Below are 19,032 nucleotides of genomic sequence, written 5' to 3' on the forward strand. Positions count from 1 at the left end.
TAAAATCAAGCACATCATCAACAAAGTAGTCGTTAACTTATGCATCCTTGACCACTCAACTAATTAAATTAGCTACTGACGTTACATATGGGTCCTTTAAACAGACGAAATTTTGCTGCTACACCTGTAGCAGGAATGCAAGGCTGGCAGTCAAGGAAAAGGAATCTAAAAGGGTATTTTGAAAATACTAAAATCTTGGAGGGTATTTATGAACCCAAAGGGGAAGTGAATTATTCCATTTCATTGGCTGTCAGCCTTGTAGCAGGAATATCCCTGCTACAAGTGTAGCAGCAAAATTTTCCTCTTTAAACATACATTTATATCGATCTTTAAGACAGAATGATGAAATAGATAACAAGATCTAGAATAGCTCCCTAGGCCAACCCGATGGATTACCTGCATAATCCGTTAGGCTATATCAGCATTGTCTATCCATAGCCCTATTAACCGGTATCCTTTCTCCATCGCCTATTGCAGGCATGTAGGATTCTTTGAATATGATTCTCCTAAATGGGATAAAAATATGAATCCGATATCGATTTTTTATTATTCATTTACATTTTTAACTGTTTGCGTTGAGCGGATGAGAACTTAGAGAAGATGAAAACTCGAATAGGATTATGTTGAAGGACTGAAGCCACTGCCTACTAGGGTGATGTTGAAGGTTGGGCCTTTCTAAAATTGCATAAATGTCGTCGTGATTTTTTTTTTGTTTAATTTAATTTATTTAATTATATATATAATATGTTATAAAACTATTATTAACCATGTTTTTATATCATTGGAGTTGGAACCAGAAGTAGGAGGCGGTGTGTGACCGACGGCCATGGTGGCCCACTCCGGATTAGGTAGTCCTTTTTAAGAGGCTTTACTATGGTCCAGGTCTCTGCCTAACAGCAAGTAACCCAGCAAGTAACCCTATCGTAGCGGCTTCACTTTAGCACCAAATCACCCTTTCCATGGGAGGGTTGGGACTGATGATTAGCTGCTTTGATATTAGAAATATAAACTTTGGGAGAATTCAACACCATAAACTAGTTAACAAGATGAGGAAACCCAAGACCATGAAATGCTTAGATTGTTTTAGTACCGAATTGAACAAAGAGAATTCAACCACATCATTGGGAATTCAGGTAGTGATCATCAGTGTAATTAAACAGCTGGTACATCATTTAGAGAGAGAGAGAGACTCAAGGACTTGCACTACAAAAAAGGGTGAACTAATTGTGTTGATACAAAATCTAAGCATTCTGTGCTTGTAAGAATGCATTGAAGTCATCTCTTGCCTTGCGCAAACGTGGTGTAATACAAGAACCTGATGATCCAGTCGAAGAAAATCGAACATGCCGAGATGATGATGATGAGCTCTTATTAACGGCTCCACTTCGATCGCTGTCGAAAAGAAAAGCTGTTTTAACCGGAGAATTCGCGTCGTTACCGCAGTTTCGAATCAACTCCAATGGTAGATCAAAATAGAGATGACGCATGGAATCACGGTCATCATCAACTTCATTCATTATAGCTGATGAAGTCCAAGACTCACATTCAAATTTCTCCAAAGAAACTGATCTTGATATCACATTTCTCTCCACTACTACTACTGCTTGATCTCCTTCTTCTTCCTCTTCCTTTCGAGCTCTCACCGGCTTTCCCTTACCAAAGGCTGGCAAGAACAAACATTTTCCACATTTGAAAATGTCTATTTCATCCTTATAGCTTCTTGGATTAATATTGTGACCTCTATAACTAGCCTTATTATTCTTACCACTAACATGTACATCATCATCATTGGGTTTGTATTCTGGGTAGAATCCATCTTGATCCTCTTCAATATTTTCATGCTTAGGAGAAGGAGGAGTAGATGATAGTTTTCTAGAGAAAAGATCAAATTCATCAGATGGAGAAGAAGCTCGTCCCTCCCCACATGACTTGCTTCTAAATAATAGACTTTCTGTAGCAAAACGAGAGAGACCCAGTGAAGCCGCCGCCTCTGCTGCTTGCTGGTTTCTTCTCCCTTTCTTGACATTCTTGGTCTGAGAACGAGGAGAAGTTGTTGTGGAACTGGGTAAGCTGGAACTTACTAACTTATTGTGCTTTGAATTAGGTGGCAATGGTGGTGGGTAGTGCTGGGGCGAAACATTTGTGAAGGAAGCAGTAACATCAATAATATTGGATGGTAACGACAAAGGAGGAGGACCTTCTTCATACCTCATTGACTGTTTAAGTGAAATTGGATCAACAGATATCTGCTTCTCCTTCAGCATTGGAGAACGTAGGGTTTCTTTATTGAAGCTCGAGTACTGCTCAGACACTTTGAAGCCTTCAATACTGATGCAGAGATCATCTTCTTCGTCTTCATTGTACATGTAATCTATTTCCTGTGAGTATTTGGACATTTTGATCGAAGATTAATTTGAAGGTTCAAAATTTTCTGAGGACTAGGGCTGGTGCTCTGGGGTTTTTGAAGGGAAGAATTCACGAAAAAGAAGTAGAAGATATTAGTAGCTACGTGCCAAGCATGAATCTGCTTTTGAACTAGTAGTGATTTCCATGTATATTATTCTTCATAATCATGTATATTATTATAATATTTTTTTTAAGGTGGATATGAATATTAATATTATCTGTGTTAAGTTCGTGCATTCACATTACATATTTTGACCAGACTAGTAATTTATACCTAAATTTTCTTAATACCTACTAACTAAAAGTTCTAATTAAGAGGATAGCTTCTTACTAATATTAGTAAGAAGATTTATATATTCATTTCATGCATGGAAGTAATATTTGTAGATTTTACATTACATCTGAAGAATGGCCTTACTCTCTCTTGAGCAGTCACATCCATGTACTAGCTAAGAAGTCACTACCTTTGAAGTCATCCTCCTGATATGGAATTTTTATCAGTTCATCAGACAGGTAAACTCTTATATCTAATTATATTTTTCAGAAAATTTGGAGAGATTCCCTGAAAGGCAGCATGGCCTTTGCATCAGCACAGGCACCAATGGAGTCATGCCGGAAAGCATCAACAGGGGTGGGATTTCAATCTTTCATTGGGGGGTGATCAGGCAGTTATTTCACACCCCTCTATGTCTAGGCGCAAGAACTATGCTGCCTTTCAGGATTCTTTTTTCTCTTACTTTTATAACTGAAGGGAAGTAGTTTTCTGTCTGGGAGTGTGAGCTACGCCAGCACTCCCATGAATCTATCTCTCTCCTCAAAACAAGGGGGCAGCGATGTCTTTTCATATAGGGAGAAGAGAGATAGACTCATGGGAGTGCTGGTGTAGGCCACACTCCCGGACAGAGTTTTGTTTCCATAACTAAATTTCTTAATACCTACTAACTACAAGTTTTTATTAAGAGACTTCTTACTAATATTAGTAAGAAGAATATACTATTACATGCATGTGAGTAATATTGGTTAGGTAGATGTTACAGATCCAATGGATGGCCTCTCATGCGCAGTCACATCCATGTACGAGGTAACAAGTCTGCCTTCAAGTTCAAGGTCATTATCCTAGATTGGAGAAAGTTTTCCTTTACCCCACAGTCCATCTTAGGGTTCACAAACCTCTATAAGGTTTTAGTATGTTCCTTAAAATACCTTCTTGATATACTCTCACATGCATATGAAGCCTCGCAGTGAATGAATTCCCATTCACCGGGATCCTTTGGAATTTTTTGTTAGTTCATCAGACAGGGTACAAACAACAAGAGCTGGACTGATCGACTTACAAAGTCCCGGATCAACTAGGGGGGCGGACAAATTCCAGCCTGAATCGGTCCAATCAACTGGTTTAACCAGACTTGAATTGATTGCATATATATATATATATGAAAAACAAATCGAACCAGACCTAAACCGATATCAGACTGATATGAGCCCATTAAGAAAAACCGAAATAAAATTGTAACAGAACCAAACCTAACCAATTCGGCTTTGGCTTGACTAACTACCAAACTCAACCTGATTTAGCCTGACCGAAATTGGACCAAACTAACCAATTATTGACACTCCTCATGCACACTCATCTGCTAGAAAACAGTATTAGTCCCAGCATCTATTCCCTCTTAACAATATTTCACTCAAAGGTTTGGAGTAAATGAAAAGCCAAGCAATGAGATGAACTAAAGTTGCCAGGAATTGATATCTGTAGTAATTAGTACACTTCTCAAGAAACAGTCACTTTGCGAAAGTAAGGGTAAGGCTGCGTACATTATGACTGTCCAGACCCTACAGTGGCGGGAGCTTAGTGCACTAGGTATGTCCTTTGTTTTGTTAATTAGTAGACTTCATTAGGTTGTTAGAGTCATTATTGTGCTCTTCTAGTTTCCCTACTTTTTAAATTTGTTTGTTTTGGGGGTGGGGTGGGGAAGTTTATTGCAGTAATTAAGTTACTGTTAAAATGTCACTAGACTCTAACATCCAAATGTCCTTAAAGAATTAATATTACTTCATTTTCTTCTGTAGATAAATTATTAGTACATTGAATGACAATTTTGTGCCATATAGTGGGTACTCCATAGGCATTGAAGTGGCAATTCCACCAGCAAATAGAGAAACAGTACTGCATGTGGTGTACATAAATGAGGTTTCTCTTACAATGGAGTTGTTTATTTAGGATTGGTTATTCAGCAGCATCTGTGGGAAAGATCAAAGGACAGAGACGAAAAAGCTATGTTTGGTATGCATTCTGAAATGCTAAAAACAGTGAAAATTAACATTTCAGAATGCATTATCGACCTAGAATGCATTCCAAGAATACATACCAAACGCAACCAAAGGGCTGGGAGGAAGTTTCTGAGAGCATGCATGGAGGATCAAATGCAGGTTCCCAAGGCCCTAAGGATCAGTTGCTGTAGATGCTCTATTGGGGCTAAACAGGGACACTCAAATTGAGATAACCCAGATCCGGATCTTAAAAAGAGTATGGGTTGCATCAAAGCTAGGCACCAAAACTCATGAAGAGTTAAGAGCAGCCTCAATGAAAGATTTGGTTGAGTCCCTTAAACTCTAATACAAAGCCCCATAAGGAGAAGATTTGGTCCTTAACCAAAGGTACATTGCTTGCCTATTCAATTTGGCAGATGAGAAACAAACTCCTATACAACAAGGTTAAGGGAATCCACATTAAATTTTTGGGTCTTAAGTGGTCAGGGGAAGTTTATACAAGCTATTTCTTTGGTAAAGAAGATATTGAGGGTAGCATAGCAAATGTCCAAAACATGCACAATAACTTTCAGAAAGAAAAAATAAAATAAAAGCTTTCGGAAGCAGTTTTCCTTCACCCACAGAGAAGGAGGTACGTCGGTGATGAAAACCTATCCCTGTAATAATAAGGGAAGGGTATTTCGGACATTTTCCCAGAGGAATAATAATGGTGGTAGATTTGTGGGTGTATTCTTCTCCCGTGGAGATCGAATACTTTCTCCATAACATTCCCATAAGCATGCCACTCAGTCTTAAAACACAGAAAGATTATGTGACACATTGATGATTCAACTTCAGTTTTAATAAATAGCTTTTACATTAACATAAAAATGGAGAAAGTTTTCTTACAACTGTAGTACTGTAGGGTTCAGCCACCATCTTAGGGTCCTAAAACATCCCTCCCTATTGTTGCACAATATCCTCTGCCGCCCATCTGAAGGTCGTTGTCAAAGGATTCCCCTTGACCATGGCTGAAGGAAAACTCGATCCTAAAAAAATTACAAATCTTATTTGATTAATTACTTGATTATATCAAGAGCCAGAACATAGTTTTCCTCCTTTTTTTAAAGTCATATAACTTACTTTTTTAATGATGTCTTGAGAGGATAAATTACTGGTATAAGTTAACTCTTAATCCTCTAACTAGAAATATTAGGCAACTAGTAATACATTCTTGACTTCCTCTTAACATTAAGCATTAATGAAATATATCCGGTGATAACTACAAAGATAGGCTTGGACTAGGTCTTGAAGTTTTCTTGGTTTATGGCTTCATTCCTTTTATAATAATGCTCTCAGCAAGTTGATTAGGCAGGTAATTATTATATATAGTTTCCATTCAACCTCTAAATTTTCCTTAGGGTGTAGTCTTATTTCATGGGTACCAAGGGGAAAATATCAACCCAAGAGTTGTTGAGGAAAATGATTTTCTGATAATCATATGTATTATTTACATGATTTTCTAATAATTATATGTATTTGAAAGATTAATGCCAGTATGGAGTGAAGACTCAAAACCAATTAAACACAACAGGGCCAAATATAGTTTACAATCATTTCCATTCTAATAACACTTTAAATAATGTCCACTAGTTAAACCACAACCACTTGCTAGAACCCAGGTTTGTTATGTGGATGTATTCCCTTAATAATGTTCTTCACTATGCTTTGGGGAAACCAGAATTATAATGGAGATAACCTCCAAATCAGCTCAGCAAACTAAAACCTCAAGCCCTCTTTACAAGTATAAGAAACATTAATTCCATTTATCTCATACAAGACATGTAAAGGAAAGCCCTATATTAATAACCCAGGATTTGGGTTTTTTTCATTGAATCTCTTTTTCAAACCCCTGGTAGCTAGCACCAACATTGAAGCCCAGAAGTCTGAGTTGTGAATTAATTGAAATCATAGCAGCAAACTAGAGACAAACACCTACTCCAACAAGATTCAAGCATACTATGATGGATTGAGTGGAGATAATTCGATTTTTCTGATGACCAACAAAGAATGTAAAGCTTATAATACAGGAAAGTAATATTAATTGCCCAAATCCTTCATTGCAAATTTATCATCAATGCAAGTTGCTGAATTAACAAAAACAATGGACATAAAAGAGATCCATGTAAGATTATTCTATACACGATAAGAAACTATTAATATCAGTAGTAGAATGATGGAAGACGTGGACCTAGAGGTGAAGATGGAAGTGAGACAAAAGCTGTCAAAAGGTTGATTTGGTTCTTACTTCTTGGTAGTGATTTGCATGTATGTTTCCATCTCTGGTCATCAGTAGTCAGTACAAACAAGGAGACTGTTGCAGAGCATGGGCATTGCTTCATAAATTATTTAATGCTTCTCCAACATTCCAGAAGAGCATTTTTATTTTTATGGTTAAAGATAATGGATTACTTAAGAAAATGAGACCTTAGAAAGCCACAAAAGTCAGAATACAAAGCGTGCAAAAAAGAAAAGGGGGAGGGGTAATGTCCTAAATTACAAAATGTCTATACGAGGAATAAAAACCCTTTCTACCAAAAAAATATACGAGGAATAAAAAGAATCAAGCTTATCCGCCACTGTTTTGGTCCAGTTTGATAACGTTTCTGTTGTTTCTGTGCTAAAAACTAATAGAAACAGTTTTTTCCGTTTTTTGTGTTGAAAAACAGTTTTTGAGGTGTTTAAAAGCGTTTGGTAAACCTATTCTGGAAACCGTTTCGAGTAGTAGGAGTCCTCAAGGGATAGCGAGTTGCAGGCGATAGGAGTTAAATGGCGATGGCAAGTTGCAGGTTGTAGGAGCTCTTGAGCGATGGAGCTTGAGGTTGGAGGAGAGTCAAGATGGCGACGACGCTTGAAGTTGGAGGAGAGTCTATAGCGTTTGAGCTTTTTATCAGGAACAACTATTCCCCCTCCCCCCCCCCCCCCGGCCCTCCACACACACACACACTTTATTTTATCGGGCACAAGTTTCCTTCAAATTGTTTCTAAAAACAAAAAACTAGTCAAACTTATTTTGTCAAACCCATTCTTTGGTCCATAAATTCTAATTTATGTTTCAAGAAACAATAAAAACAAAGCGTGTTTATCGTTGTTTTTCCATTTCTTAGAACAAAAAAACGGAAAAAACGTGTTTCTTAAAGTGTTATCAAACGGACTCTAAATTTCCTTGCCTATAGATGTGAACGAAGCTGATGTTGATAAAGCTCGGAATATAAGAAAGCAATCTGAGAAAATATGAAAAATACACCATCCCAGAAGAACTACGCTTATATGTATATATAAATTCTAGATGAAAATGATTGACCGATTAAGCGGATGTTTACTTTCGTCAACTTTTAAGATCTAACATTTTCCCAAAGCACAACAGTTCAAATATTATAATCTCTTCCTCGTGTCCGTGGCCTCACATAAACATTTTGTGTATGCTACACACCTTTTTCAAAATATTAGCATCTCAACAAGAAATTTATTAATAATTTGAGAATTATGTTTGTTTGGCAAAAATAATATGAAAGATAAAAATAACAACGAATAAAGAAAATTGGACTGAGTTTCCCTCCAGGCCTCCACCCACGATGAATGTGATTCCAATCACCATGGGTGTGGGATGGGCGGGGGAGAGGGCATCGCGAAGGTGTTTTGGGAAAATACTAAATTCCTATAGGGGTTTGTGAACCCTGGGATGGTAGGTGAATCATCCTCTAACATGAGTGGAGGAAAACTTTCTTTAAGAAAATTTGTCTTTCCCTCTTTTCCCTTTTTTTTTAAATGGAATTGGAGAGCTTTAATAGGGAAAATTATCTCCTCAATTTACTTGCCCGTCAATTTCCTCAATTCCATCTAATAGGGGGAGATGGATCCCACCTAGGCAGTGTGTTTGGGCAAGGGGTAGGGTCGTCATTTTTGCACCCCCTATTAGATGGAATTGAGGAAATTGACGGGCAGGTAAATTGAAGGGATAAAGATCCCTTTAATAGTGGAAGGTGGGGGGGGGGGGGAGAGGGAGGTAGGGGAAAGGTGGTTTAAACTCATGACCTCTTATTTGAGGAGTTGGTCTTTTGCCAACTGATTGTCTACCTGAGATTATTGACAGAGCTTCCAGCAATTGCCCAGAGTGAGTTAGGTATTCTTGGGGCCTATTGAGATCATGATTCCTCAAGGACAAATATCAAATATTTACTTTTCCACACCCACCCACCACCCCCGACCCCACCCCCCCAAAAAAAAAAATTCTCAGGTAGACATTCTGTAGAGATCACAAAGTGTACCGATAAAAGATTTGATCATATTGGATACTCATCTCTCTCACTGCTCTTGAATCCTCTTTGTACAGATCTCATTCCAAATTTCCAATGGGGTGGATTATGACAGAAAAATCCATAATTCCATAGCATATGAATAAATTAAGCTAGGGTCAGCAAGGAGTCCATGTGTATAGGTAATTTATACTATTGTGACATATTACACAACCAGGGTTAAGATCGAATGATACCTTGATATCCCATAATACCCTTCGGCTGTACATATCTCCTTCAATACATTCTACATTCATACAAAGAATAAATTGCTACAAGGAAAGATAACAAAAGTGCCCCTCTGTACATCAGGTATTCTGTTATATTTAACAGGGCAAATCATCATTGTCCATTAAATGCATTTGCTTACAGTTATAACAGGTATTGTGGTGTTTCTCCCCAACAATAAATATGATGATAACAGTGGACGCATTTTCGATAGGCTTCAATCAGGCTGTTTGCCTCAGAAAGACCTCTTTAATTTTTGACATTTTAAGCGGAATTATAGCCATCAAAGCTGCCTGGTCCTCTCACTTCAGAACATTGATGTTTTGCATCAGCTGCAATTGAATAGCTTGGAGGCTGGGGGAGAGGAGAGGAATCTACTGGAGAGAATTGTAGAATAAAATCAACACGACAGAGACTCCAATGATGACTGGAAATGCAGTGACCAAGTACAATGCACCGTATCCCTGCATGAGAATAAACACATATACTCATATGCCAATACGTGAACACCAAGTCAGAGTAAATAATTCATGGGGATAACAACTTGGATGCTGGAGAATGTGTGGGTCAATCACCAATAATTTGTCTCAATCCATGTAAGATGGAGCATTGAGATGAGAGTTCCAACCTACACTGATTAATGGGGAGAACTGCCCCCAATGGCTGTATGTTGGTTAAGATACTAGTAATTTTGCCAATATCAATTTGGGTCCAAAAAACTGAAATACTTGTTTAAAGGTTCAATAAGAAAGCGAGGCAAACCACAGCTGGAGGAACATCTGCATCATCACTGGCATCACTGTCCTCAATCTCAGCTGCTGAATCCCAGTCAAAGTTGAGTCTCTTTGCAGCCACTTTAGGATCAACACCGGTGTCAGTGACTTTTGCATATAAAGATTTGCTAGGTTTTTTCTTTGAAACTTCGACCTAATCAGAAAACACAATTTTCTGTGATGAATCAGGATTTCATTTTAGCCACATGGCATACAACAGCATCATTATGATTTATAATTGAAAAGGACTGTGCCAGAGCACATAGAACTAATGATGAGAAACAAACATATAAAATGTAATAGCAGCACAACTATTCCAAAGCAGAAACATATGCAGTTGTCTTCATTTTTTTTCAATTTCTCCAAAGCATTGGCAACATCAGCTTTTCTACCCAACAAAGTGCAACAAAACAACACATAACTGCAGCTAAGTAGTCTATATTGTCAATCTCATAAGCTAACATTCTCCTCATTTTCCCTCATTAAAGTATGACATGGAGCCTACATCAGTATGAGTTGGCCTCCAATAGAAGACATTGCTTGGTTGAATTCATTCACCAAGAACCTCAGCATGCATTCCCAAAATTGTCACACACACACTAGTTAGCAGGAAGTGAATAATGCCAAGAACACACTAGTCACAGACCTACCTCTATCTTTGACAGGAGAAAGCCAAATCAAGTTCTAACCTTAATGTTCTATTCTATTTATCCTGAACAGAAAGATTCACCTTTTTTGGGGGGGAGGGGTGTTGTCAAAGGGAGAAAGATTACTTTAGATGAAGCATTCTTCCATACATTTCAATTCATATCTTGGATTGTTTCACCATTGATAATACTGCTAAGACGTCAACTTGGGCAATAAAAATCAGAGTGCGGGAGATCATCGAGCTTATCTGCCAACTAAATCCGAGGCACTTATGGATGCATTCTGTAGAGTTTTATGCTTAGATAGTATCCAAAGAGATGGAGCATTTCAAGATGAAAGGACCAGATAACCATATGACAAGCAAAACAACTTATCGGAGCATCCAACAAGGCTCCTAGCAATTTGATATGGCCAATACATAGAATCACTCACTAAGCCATTCTTGGCCAACTCATCTTCCTAGCAGAGACCACAGCTCTAGCTCTTATAACTTAAAAATGGCCTAGCTCCAAAAATCCTGCTTGGCATTTCTAAACATCAGATTTCCAAAGCAGAAAACCATTTGACTTCAAGATGGAAGAAGTCCACAGAAATGGCTAAGGCTGATTGAAATAGAACAGATATGACATTTGCCAAGGCTAAGGTGAGGTAGACCAATCAGCCTGAGAATACTGATGACAAAATCTCTTCATCATCTCTAAGTACACCACCAATCCCAAATAGTTCAGGGTTGCCCATTAACCAACTAATAGAGTTCAGTTTGATTTGCTGTCAAAGGGTTGGGGAAGAGCAAGCAATATCCAATGTGCATAGGGGATACCATAAAAAAGACCATCTAACTGACCTAATCACTAGGGGTGTCAAAACTTGACACAACCTACCAAACCCAATCCAAAAAACAGCCAGCTAATTCAAGGTAAGTGTTTCGCCGTTTTTACTTACACATTGGACGAGGGTTGATCTTCCTCAACTGGATTATACTCGGTTTAGGGATGAACTGGCCAAACTCACAAATAAAAGAAGCCAAGCAACCAGGACAACATCACCCAACAAAGTCATATAATGTATCATATGTTTCATTTTGCAGATATAAGCACTTGAAAGTGTTTTCTCTCCACCAATTATGGAGAAAGCTTCTCTCCATAGATGCTTATATCTGTGACATGGAAGTTAAGTTTTAACCAAACTTCATGGACTTGTTATCCATGTCGTACTTTGTTAATGTGGTAAGTTTCTGCCCATAAGCATTACACCACAGCACAAACCATAGGTCAATATTTGGCCAAGATCTGGACATAATATACACAGGAAAAGGTTCACTACCAGTGGTCAATATAGCTATATTTGGCTATAAAATTTCACAAATGGGTAATCCATGGAGTCCTCTGTCCATCAATGAGCAGAATGGCCGCCAAGCTAACATTTCATGTGGTTCAAATAAGTGGGACATCCGTGTCATTGCTAACAATAAAAGGAGAAAAATCTAATACATGGTGGGCCCTAGGGTTGAGTTTGAGTACCAAATTTGATGTCACCAATCCACTTAACCAAATTCTTTCCTGGGGCATTTCTACTAACTTCAGCATATTCTCTAGTCATTCAGACCCAATTCATAACAGAAGAACATATTTTTGTGCACATTTTGGTAGCTGTCTGCACTTCTGTTGAAGTACTGTTCACGTGAACAGTGATTTGGTTGATATGTGTATCTTCTATTTTCCTAGTCCTAGTTGGAGTCCTAGTTTCTAATTATGTCAAGTCCTAATTCTACTGTGAGTTGTTAGTCTTAGTTTCAGTTTGAGTTGTTAGTTTTAGTTCTTTTCCTATTGTAACTTGGAATCCTATCATGATTAGGAATTCCTAATCTGATTAGGAGTTCCCCTTTCTATTTGTAATTTCCCCTCTATTTATAATAGAGGGGCTTTTCTATCAATGAAAATAACAAGTTATTATTCTCTCATTCTCTCTTTTTTCTCTTCTCTCAAGTTACTGGTTACAGGTCCTAGGTTTTCTACATTTAAAGACCACCTCTCCAAAATAAACTCCAAAACATTGCGAAAACCGAGAGGTACAATGTTCCAATGGATTTGGCTGTTATGCATTCAGCTTCAATTCTTGCAGCCTCATCCAAGCCCCCCAAAGCATCAGAAAATGAGGCCAAACATCTTAAGATCACACAAAGCTTACAAGTGGTAAGCTTTCTCCACTTCCCCAAGCAAGAAACACATATTGGCTACCTGGATTCAGTTTTGACAGTTTCCCAATGTCAATACTTTGTCTCATGCAAGTTTCACACAAGAGGTTCTACCTATGAAGGGTACAATTTCCCCAGCTAAAGGGGTCTTGCCCTACATATCAAGGATAGATAGAAAGAATCTATCAAGAAACCCGTTATTCCTATTTTTCCAACTTTTATATCTTCCCATACTACCTCGAATGAGAGGAGGACACCCCTGGAGACAATAATATGTCTATTCCTTGGGGAATCGTTACAAGTAGGGGATACAGAGGAAAGCTTGGCTTTAATGTCAAAGGAGATGGAGTCCCAAATCTGACAAAGAGGCCGAGAGTTGGAGGTCCATTTCCTGATATTGCACTCCATCCAAATTTGATTGATGGCGGCACTGAAGGCGAGGTTACCCACTGCATCACAAATAGAGTAACCAACAAAAGACATATCAACCCAAATCCATTCCCTTTGGAAGAGAAGAATCCTATGACTCCTTGGCCAACATTTTGCTAGGACTTCTTTCCAAATGGAATTAGAGAGGGGGCAAGCAAAGAAAAGATGGTCAGCATCCTCCATAGCATTCCAGCAGAGGCAACATAAAGGAGAGACAGTGATCTGGCAATGGATGAGGAAGGACTGCGTTTGAAGGCAGTTGGAGAAAGCTCGACAGACAATGAAGTTGTGCCGCGGGATGTGGTATTTGAACCAGACAATTGGGGTGAGCTTGAGGGAGGTTTATTTTTGTGTACCGCAAGCCTATTCAAACCATTAATAGACCACCATTTTCTAAGTACTGAAGTTTTCAAAATGGAACAACTAATCAAGTTTCATATAAAATCCTCTAATTAATTTACCTTAGTGTAATGCATAAATAACTTAGCGATGTTTCACTTCTGTCCATGGACATGAAACAAAAAGCAAATGGTATATGGAACACCAACTCAAAGGCCTAATTTTAGTCTCATCAACTTACAATTCTGAGGCAGCCACAAGATAGAACCAGGAACAAAACATTTTCACTAAAGCAACCATCAAAGTCATAATTCAATGATGATTGTTGCTCTATATCTAGGCTTGAACCTTGGATTACTGTTCAAAAAGCTTCCCTTGTAAGAAGGTTCAAGGATCAAAAGGAGATCATCTTTTATGAAACCTACTGAACTCTATCTCGAAAATAGACTAATCAAGAACCAATGGGAATAATACGCCAAAAGATTTCTTAAAAAAGAATATAATGATCTGTGAGATATGTCAGGTTGCAGCATTTCCAAAAATCCTCCAAGGAAATGTGAGAACTATGCAACTTTCCCTTGTCAATTAATATATTCCCGAATTTTGACAATGGATTTTGCCAGCTAGATTAGAATTTGGGGATGTAGTATCAATATATAGTTATTAGTTATAACTTATAAGTGGATAATAAATATGCAATCCTTTATATTTCTTGAAAATTTGAAATATTCTCCATCTTTTGAGGCTACAACAGGAACTCAATAGTCTAATACACAATGCACAAAAGTGAACAAAGCACTGAAAATTAGTACATTCAAAGGATCTAAATTATCCCAAAAGAAAGAGGAAAAGAAAAACTAGATGAACAAAATTAAAATAATAATAATAATAAACCAAAAGCTTGGATTACAACAATACCTCAAGGTTGGGCCAATTGATCATTTCCTCAGCAAGCATCCGAAGAGCAACATGGTTTTTTGGAATTCTTCCTTCATTCACCTGTATAAATACGGTAGTCACACTCAAAGCATAGCTAATAATAAGGCGAAATATTATCCTTGAATGCAAAGATTAAGGATCTTAGAATCATTATCTATTAGTAAGTGGCATGAGTACTTTTTCTGAGATACATTCATTTTCTGTAGATACTACATAGGAATGCCAAGTGGCATCATGTCATGCTAACATCACAATGGGACATCATCATGTTCTAATGTATGACAAACTTACAATGACCAAATAAATCCAGTGGATCAACATTCATTTATCATCGAAGATCCTTCTATTCTTCTCTTTACAAAGCCCAAAAGGAATCATCTTCCAGAGAACTATACGAAAAAAATGAATGTCTAGAAAAAGTTATGTCTACCTAAAGGACATACCAATACAACCTGAATATCGTAAGACAGTAACCATAGGCATAAAAAGCAACCACACAAAGGGAAAATAAATAATTAGAAGCTTTTTCCTTTTGCCAGTTCCTACCCCTTCAGTTTATCCAGCATTAAACACCTTTCTAGAAGCAGGCAACAAAGCAAAGGCCCCCTACACTTCGTCAAATAGGATAACCCTACTCTTTGATAGAAAACTGCTCTCTGACTCCACAGATCAAATCACTCTCAAAAGAAAATAAAATTTATAGAAAACTTGATCTTTGAATCATCATTTCAAACCAAGCATCTCTCTCTCCAATACCAAATGCACTCCCTTGGGATGGCTAGAATTCTACGATTTCTGCAGCTAGTAAAAACCTTCAACGTAATAGGCACCAAGCAATGGTCCCTTTTTTAATTTTTAAAAGAATTTGATAATATCAACCTCCTTGATAAAGAGTAACTAGAATCTGATCACAACTATGGCTTCACAACTGATCACCACAATCAATGCATTATATGTATATTTAAATCCCTTGTCATAAATATCTATCTTCCAACTAACATAACAAGTCACTTTTGATGGTCTACAGCTTAAACAAACCTAAACTGATTTACTTTCTCTATGAAATTAATCACATTTACTCTCCAAAGGTAGGTAACATAGATCTGGCTCGACTCATTTGCAAAATTTTCATTTGCCACCAATATATATATGCATGGCGATCATAGTCTGGCACTCTGGCATAATACCTGGATCACAAAAAGCATTAGTACCTGACCTTGTAAAAAGTCAATGGGAGAGGGCCCTCGATGCTGGCAGTGTCAGGAACCCACCAATCAGAGAGGCGGACGACGGTTCATTAATAGGGGGGCAGGGAGGAGAGAGAGAGAGAGAGAGGGGGTGATGGTATAGCCTCTGCTGCTAGCTTAGAGAACCTGTCTCCAAAATTAATTTATTGTTAAATTAGGCAACTCTTAGATTGATAGATAAATTTGTAACAAAAGATCTGCACTTCTTTGAAACGTATCCTAACTGTAATAACTTCTTTGTAGTCAATATCCCACTGAATGTGTCTACACAAATCCCAGTGTAGATTCATCCAATAGATATCTCTGTTTTTTACTATCCTACAAAACCTGAGATTGTATTTTGCATTTTTTTCTTTTTTCTTCTTTTTTTTGGGTGGGGGGGGGGGTGAGGGTGGGGATTCTGACCATTTTACAATGTGATTGCTACTGGAGGAGACAGTTAGGCACTGAAAATACAGAGTGTGACATAAAAGTTGACATGGTTTTTTATTATGACTAAGTTGATACCTATCTGATAGTGTATCTAAAATCAATTAAACAATAGGAAGCAAGTTCTTATACAATTGGCTTGAGTTGGCCAAAGAAGAGGACGGGTCACTTTATTTAATTCAAAACCACTCGATTTTCTTTAAAGTCCCTGATTTTTCCATATTCATTTCCCCTCTTTGTGCAGATCGTACAACAGTAACCATGCATGGAGAAAGAAGCTCATACTTACGTCAACATGATAATGAATGGAAATAAACTAATGATTCTTTAACTATCATTCCTATCTCCCTCCCCCTATGGGCTGCAATGGAACTATGACCTGGAGTTGTTACATAATTTTTCTGCAATTGCTACAGGCCCAATCCTAATTTCCACTCTAGATGAATCTGGCATGAAAAAGAGACATATCATAACAAAATTAAAGCACATACATCTTCCAAAGCAGCAACTAAGTCATCCCTAGTCGGCGCATCAGAATCTTCTATGCCAAGTAGTCTTCTCCTCTCAACTTCTCTTGGGTCCTCAATCATGACCGTTAGTTTAACCTGCAAAAAGAAGGAACCTAAGAATTGGCCATCACAGCCCAGAGGCTGAACAAATTCCAACCATAAAATAGTTGGATAGCTTAGCAGGGGGCACAATAGCGATATCATATAAACACGATACCCCAGCTCACCAGAACAAAATAAACCATGGAGAAAAAAGAAGAGCTTAAAGTTCAGACGGAAAATCACATCAAACCATGAAAACCTTACGAATAAACATGGAATTAAAATCTATGATACCCAAAATTTGGAGATTTTAATTGAGAAATTAAATATATATAAGCCCGTTACATTATGGGAAATAAAACAATAAAGAAAATTACACACACAAACTAGAAAGACACCGTTCAAGCCATTAGAGTAAAGCTTTTCCATCAAAGCGAAATGACTTTTCGCTGATTAAGGAACATAAATAAATTGTATGTACCAAAAGGGCAAAATGCTCACCTCACTGAAGATCATGTCTCTGTTTTTCGTGAGAAGTTTTAATACCTGCAAGAAGAGAAGAAGCAACGTAAATAGAAAAGTGAATGGATTCAAAGAAACGCATGGCAGATGCAGCGAGAATTTTTTTGAAGTAATTAGAAAACATTATTTATATGGTGCTTACATAAATTAGTAGGTAGGTATACGATTTTAAATAAAGGTAGCTTAGGAAGAAGAAGAAGAAGAAGAAGAAAAGAAAAAGAGGGAGAATAACTCTTTGGATCTGGCCAACATATTCGAGGTCGTCAGGAGTTGGGTCTTCTTCTTGCTGCTCGAATTGGGTTTCTGAGTCTGACACCTGCAATTCAGTCTCTTCTTTGCCTACAAAAACAGGTCCCCTTGTTCTCGTCCGGCGATGGCAGAGGAACTGGGCAGCGGCGATGGATGTTGTAGTGGTGGGTCTGTAGGAGCAATGGTGTTGATGGTGGTTGCGGAGGAAGAGGCTAACGTTTTCTACGGATGATGAGGATGTGGACAGACATGGCTGGTGCAGAGCCATGGCCATGGCTAGTGCAGGTTAGAGGAGGCAAGAGAGTCCCTTGTGGTTTCGACGGTTCAAACTGTTAAACTAACAAGAACCCTGCATTTAAAACGGAAAAATGACGATCAACAATCGAAGAAGCAAAACTGCAGAACTGCAGAAGAGAAAGAGATCACCATTTCCCTCTGTATTCTGTAAATTTTTTTTCAGTTATAGTAAGCTAAAGCTCTGCTCTTCGGCTACTGCGCCTTATCCATAATTCCATAGAATTATGCAATATCCTTTCATTTCGTGGGTCGTGGCTAGGAGGATTATCACGGAGACCCGTTGCAGGTTCGGCCCATTTTATTTCGCAATGAAAAGCCCATTAACATTTGGATGGATCGGCCCAATTAAGTCCGGGAGGCTGTAGCATAGTTAGTAAAAACGCGTATTATATGCGTATTATATGCATATCCGAACGTATGAATGAAAAACTCTGTATTGCATATAATACTTTAGAATCGATAAAATATGCACATTTTAAGGGTCGTCGTATGATACTCGAATGAAACGTGTATAATACGCATATAATACGTTTACATATATATTAAAAAAAAATTTAAAATATATCTTAACCTTTAAACCAATTCCTAATACTAACCATTAGATTAAGAAAAACCTAAAATCTACCAAACCCTCGTCTCTTATCCATTCCTCTCTGTCTCTTCTTCCTCTTCTTGCGTTCTGCCGGCGATTACAGTGGTGGTTCTTGCGTTCGTCAAGCCGGCGATTGCAACGGTGCACTTGAAGCGACAATTCTTAAAGTATTTCTCAGAAACCTTTTTCCCATCCACTATATGGAGGAGAATCGCAGGGAGGGCTTAGAAATTGAAATCCAACAACAATACAAGGCAACTCATTTGGTTTTTTTCAAGAAACCCAACCAAACGAAACATATACAATCTGTGAGAATTCAAAACTTTTCTTAGCAAAAAACTCCATCCCTGTAGATTCAGAAGCATCCATTCTTTCTGTTTTTTACGGTCAAAGAGACAGACTTTGGGATTTATTAAAGTCCAAAACCCATGAAGCATGAAATAAACTCAGATTTAGTTAATATTTAATAACAAAACTCAATTCAACAGCAGAACCAAAATCTAAAATTAGAAATTGAAAATAGAATCTAAAACTAGAGAAGAAATTAAAAAGAAAAATATAAGAGGGGGGGGGGAGAGAGTGCT

The 19,032-nt window shown here is 37.8% G+C and overlaps 2 protein-coding genes across 2 annotated transcripts; both read right to left on the reverse strand.

The window, feature by feature from the left end:
* Positions 1-1,241: 1,241 nt before the first annotated feature.
* LOC122651244 lies at positions 1,242-2,396 on the reverse strand. The gene has a single exon (XM_043844548.1). The coding sequence runs from the start codon at positions 2,394-2,396 to the stop codon at positions 1,242-1,244; it is 1,155 nt and encodes a 384-aa protein (XP_043700483.1).
* A 6,851-nt stretch (positions 2,397-9,247) lies between these two features.
* LOC122652007 (ycf3-interacting protein 1, chloroplastic) lies at positions 9,248-17,915 on the reverse strand. The gene is made up of 6 exons (XM_043845625.1): positions 17,543-17,915; positions 17,290-17,334; positions 16,729-16,842; positions 14,541-14,621; positions 10,002-10,166; positions 9,248-9,703 (listed from the first exon to the last, which is right to left on the reverse strand). Exons 1-6 carry the CDS (start codon positions 17,831-17,833, stop codon positions 9,614-9,616), a joined length of 786 nt encoding a protein of 261 aa, XP_043701560.1. The 5' UTR covers positions 17,834-17,915; the 3' UTR covers positions 9,248-9,613.
* Between the last annotated feature and the right edge of the window lie 1,117 nt (positions 17,916-19,032).

The sequence above is a fragment of the Telopea speciosissima genome, chromosome 2 (genome assembly GCF_018873765.1).
Source record: "Telopea speciosissima isolate NSW1024214 ecotype Mountain lineage chromosome 2, Tspe_v1, whole genome shotgun sequence".
NCBI classification, from domain to species: Eukaryota; Viridiplantae; Streptophyta; class Magnoliopsida; order Proteales; family Proteaceae; genus Telopea; species Telopea speciosissima.

Bases quoted from the DNA above. Each gene is read 5' to 3' on its own strand.
- LOC122651244 (XM_043844548.1), bottom strand. From the start codon at position 2,396: ATGTCCAAATACTCACAGGAAATAGATTACATGTACAATGAAGACGAA.
- LOC122652007 (XM_043845625.1), bottom strand. From the start codon at position 17,833: ATGGCCATGGCTCTGCACCAGCCATGTCTGTCCACATCCTCATCATCC. The intron at 16,843-17,289 runs GTGAGCATTTTG...TTCTTTTTGCAG, and splicing joins GAGACATGATCTTCAGTGAG to GTTAAACTAACGGTCATGAT. The intron at 9,704-10,001 runs GTTTGCCTCGCT...ATTCTCATGCAG, and splicing joins CAGATGTTCCTCCAGCTGTG to GGATACGGTGCATTGTACTT.